Source organism: Mus caroli, chromosome 1 (genome assembly GCF_900094665.2).
Source record: "Mus caroli chromosome 1, CAROLI_EIJ_v1.1, whole genome shotgun sequence".
In the NCBI taxonomy this organism is placed as follows: domain Eukaryota; kingdom Metazoa; phylum Chordata; class Mammalia; order Rodentia; family Muridae; genus Mus; species Mus caroli.
The window spans coordinates 126,554,737-126,559,331 of record NC_034570.1 but is presented as its reverse complement, the minus strand read 5'-3'; the positions used below and the strand labels follow the sequence as shown (position 1 = coordinate 126,559,331).

At 44.4% G+C, this 4,595-nt stretch overlaps 1 protein-coding gene across 7 annotated transcripts in view; it reads left to right on the top strand.

The window, feature by feature from the left end:
- Positions 1-1,879: 1,879 nt before the first annotated feature.
- The window catches only part of Ppp1r12b (protein phosphatase 1 regulatory subunit 12B), a 202,899-nt gene continuing 200,183 nt past the window's right edge, over positions 1,880-4,595 (top strand). For all 7 annotated transcript variants that reach the window (XR_002377805.1, XM_021161359.2, XM_029477941.1 and 4 more), the window contains exon 1: positions 1,880-2,328. Coding sequence is in view for 6 of the 7 variants with exons in the window: in XM_021161359.2 (XP_021017018.1) it covers positions 2,038-2,328 (291 nt within the window). In the remaining variant the exon portion in view is untranslated. The remainder of the gene's footprint in view (positions 2,329-4,595) is intronic.

Genomic DNA, 4,595 nt, shown 5'->3' with positions numbered 1-4,595 from the left:
AGAGAGAGAGAGAGAGAGAGAGAGAGAGAATATACAAAAAGAACAGAGTCAAACCATGGGAAGTGAAAGCAGGAGGATCAGGATCTCACATTCATCTTTGACCAGCCTGAGTAATGAGACTCCATCTCAAACCAAACAAAACAGAACAGAACATAGTCCCACAAAGTGTAACATTATTGGTCCCTGAAAATTTTATCCTACTTTAAAAGATCTTACTAGAAGCCAGTCTCTTGGCAAAATAGGAAGCAGCAGTGAAATGCAAAGCTGAGTGGCTGTTATTTACCAGGGCCGTGCTATTAAACCAGGGCAGGAGGGCTGCAAGAAGCTGACAGCTACATCATCTCTCCTAGTTTCTCTATGTGTTTGTATTTGAGGCAGTTTCCTTCTGCTGCTTTGGCTGGTCTCAGATTCTCTCTCTCTCTCTCTCTCTCTCTCTCTCTCTCTCTCTCTCTCTCTCTCTCTCTGATTTATTCTACTATATGTAAGTACACGGTAGCTGTCTTCAGACACACCAGAAGAGGGCATCAGATCTCATTACAGATGGTTGTGAGCCATCTGCTTCAAAGTCATCCATTGCGGCATAGGCAGTTCCTGGCTGGCCTGGATGACATAACACTTAATCTCAATAAAACAAAAGCTTTTTAACAAGTAATGAGATTTTCTTGGTAATTTGTCAACATGTCAACCTATGTGGTTGCTGGGATTTGAATTCAGGACCTTCAGAGGAGCAGTCATTGCTCTTAACTGCTGAGCTATCTTGCCAGCCTGGCCTCAGACTCTTGATCCTCCAAGATAACAGGTGCGTGTCACCATTCCCCGTTCCTACGTTATCTTGATATCAGTATCTCTTATCAATTTGGCAGAGTTCTATTTGGGAACTTGGGTAATTTTAATTATTAATAAGAAGAGGTTCCATGTTGACAAATTACCAAGAAAATCTCATTATTTGTTAAAAAGCTTTTGTTTTATTGAGACTAAGTGTCACCTCGTCCAGGCCACCGGGAACTGCCTATGCAGCAAAGGATGACTTTGAATGTACTGCCTTTTGTGGTTTGTTTTTCACAGGGGAGTAGATTTGACAGGTTTCACTCTGTAGCCCAGGCTAACCTTGAACTCACAGTGTAGTCCAGGTTGCTCTAAAACTCCTGACAACCTGGGTGCAGGGGTTACAGGTGTGAGTTGCCTGGCATTACTTATTTCTTCAACATTTGATTCCTAGTTTATTCCAATAGAAAATGAGCAACGGGCAAGTGTTCATTTGTTAGGAAATAATAAAAGTTCTTTTTCTGATGACCTAATCGTGTTCACATTTTTTGTGTGTGTGAAATTTGTGAAATGAAAAATTTCAACAGTCAGGAATCTTTTCGGACCTGGAGTGAATGTCATACTGAAAATAATTTATGTAAAACTATAATACTGTATGTGTATGCATACTTTTCTCCATGCACGTTCATAACTAATACATGTTAATAAAACTAGATGTAAAAAAAACAGGACATGAAATCTCATCCTTCTGTTACTTCATGTTTAGTCCTCTTTTCTAGAAAATAAGGGTAATTACTGCTGCTTTGAAGTGTTAAGTGACTATTAGGGAGGGAGTTCAGCTGAGTGATCGCAACAATAAAAAAAACTACGATTCCCAAAATGCTTAGAGAAAGAGGATGCCACTGATCTGGGAGACAGTTGCAGCTTCTTCCAGGCATAGGTGCTAGATTCCCCCTCGGAGGAGGGTGCAGCTTGTCCTTGACTGATTTCTAATGCATCCAGGGATGTGTAGTTTCCGTAGGGCTCCTGTGCGCCCTCAGGGCAGGTCTCCTACTACAAGTCCCGTACTGACGCGGGGTTGGGCAGCGCGTGCGTGCTGAAGTTAAGGGAGCATGTGGGCGGTGCTACTAGCGGGAGGAGTAAAGATGGCGGCGCGGGGGCCTCCGCCTTCATTCCCCGGCTGAAGCCCTCCGAGGGAGGCGGCAGTGGCCACACAGGGCAACCAACAGTCTTGTGGTGGTACTTTTGGCAGCAGCTGCGGAAGCTCGAGCAATGGCGGAGCTGGAGCACCTGGGAGGGAAGCGAGCAGAGTCGGCGCGAGCGCGGCGGGCTGAGCAGCTGCGGCGCTGGCGGGGCTCGCTGACCGAGCAGGAGCCCGCGGAGCGACAGGGCGCGGGGCGCCAGCTGCAGACCAGACGCGGGAGCCCCAGGGTCCGCTTCGAGGACGGTGCGGTCTTTCTAGCTGCCTGCTCCAGCGGGGACACGGACGAGGTGAAAAAGCTTCTGGCAAGAGGTGCGGACATCAACACGGTCAACGTGGATGGCTTGACAGCCCTGCACCAGGTAGGACTTCTCTTTCTGTTGTGTGGGGTCTTTGACCTGCAAGCCTGTGACCCCGGTGAGCTGCCTCACCAAGAGTATATATAGTGTCACCGCAGAGCCCTCTTGCAAAGACCATGCCACTTCAGTCAACTCGCATTCTTGGCCACCCCCTTCCACTCATAACCAGGGTGTGGGTCTTTACTTGAAGGACTGGTGTCACCCGGGTGACTGGTCAGTGTTTGTATTTCCCTCCACCTACTTGGGTTGTCATGGTGACTGATGATTTGGTCCTTGGTGTTATTTCTATAGATTAGTCATCTTTACTTCTCTCCTGTGCCTGTACCTCATGCCACTCACACTATCATTAGCCTGCTCCCCTTTCAGAAAATTCAACTTTCTATTTGCGTGGCCTAGTTATTAAAATGTCTTAGGGTCAATTAAAGGGAAACCCCACTAATGGATGGAGACAGGCAGCTTTTTTGAAACGCCACTTGTTTTGCTGATGTGTGATTTGTGTCTTCTCCAGGCCACCCTTAGAACACCCTTGACCTCATTGTTATGGGTGTCTCATTTTCTCTACAGCAGCGCTACTTCAGTCAGGGACAGAATTATTTCTGTCTAGGACTTATGGAGTAGACTTTCAACTTTATTTCTGAGTCTGTCTGTAGAAATGGTAACCTTCGAAAAAAGAAATGACTATATATACGAGTTACAGGTAATCTGAGAGTACTTGTGCTTAATAATAACGCCTTGATTTCTCTCACTTATGCAACAATATTCTCTGTATACTGACTGTCATAACTCCACCCTCTCTCCCCATTTGAACTTCGCCAGTTATTTTGGTGAGCTGAGACCTGGGCACCCACTCTTTTCTCTTCTCATCTCTTCTCTTTTCTTTCCTTTCTTTCTTTCTTTCTTTCTTTCTTTCTTTCTTTCTTTCTTTCTTTCTTTCTTTCTTGTTTTCTTCCTTTTTCCTCTTCCTCTTCCTTCACCTCTCTTTTATTTTTATTTTTATTTTATTTTATTTTTAAAAAACAACCACACAGACGCTCATGTAGTTCAGGTTGACTTAGAACTCTCCATGTAGCTGATCCATCTGCCTCTATGTCCCCACTGCTGGGACTGCGAAGTCTGGGCAGTGCTGAGGATCAAGCCAGGCAAGAACTCTACCGACAGAGCTGCGTCCACAGCTCACAGCTCTTTTTCTTAGTTTTCCTTTGCTGTATGTGCAACCTGAATGAGTGCACATAAGATTCAACTTTTTGTCGGGTGGTGATGACCATGCCTTTAATCCCAGAACATAGGAGGCAGAAGCAATCAGATCTCTGAGATTGAGGCCAGCCTGGTCTATAGAGTGAGTTCCAGGATGGACAGGGGAGAAACCTTTTTTGAGAAACCTTGTCTCAAAAAACCAACCACTCAAACAATAACACTCCCCCAACCCTAAAAAACAAAACCATTCTTAAATAATAATTCATTTACATTAAACCCCTTCCTTAAATATACTTAGTTAATAGCTTAATATTGTTCTGATTGCTCTCTTCATATGGAAGAAAATTCTCCTCTCAGCCTGTTTTATTCAGGATCCCACCTAAAGTTTTATATATAGCAACCAGTATTTATATAGTACTTTGCTGTTTAAGAATGATTTCCTGTGTCTTCTCTCATGTAATTTTGGTAGTGTTCTTCTGCAGTGGGTATAGTTGGTAATAATGTGACTCCCAGATACAGAGGGGGAAGGTGAAGCTTCTGAAACTTCATATGTGTGAGATCCTAGGAAGGAGGACAGTTACCTGTGGTATTGATTTTTCAGATTTCCAGCACAAGGCCCCTTAGCCCACCAAGTAAAGAACTGGGTATAGAATGTGGTAAGAGAATGACAGTCAACTTTAAATAAGATTTAAACTAAATATTTGAACTCTTGGAAGGGTGACTTCTACATACATGTGAGGAGCAGAGCTCAGCTGGGTGTCTTCGTTCATTCTCCACCTTAATATTAAGGATTATTATTATTTTTTAGTATAATATAATATAACTTAGCAACAGTGTTTCTTTTATTATTTTTGATTAGTGTGTGTTTGTGTACATGTGTGTGTGTGTGTGTGTGTATGTGTGTGTGCCATCATGTTTGTGTGGAGTTGAAAAGGACAACTTAGGGGGGCCACTTTTCTCCTTCCATCGTGGGTTCTGGAGATGGAACTCACTTAGTTGGCAGGCAGGCATCAGGCAGGCATCAGGCAGGCAGCAAGCAGGCAGGCAGGCAGGCAGGCAGGCAGGCAGGCAGGCAG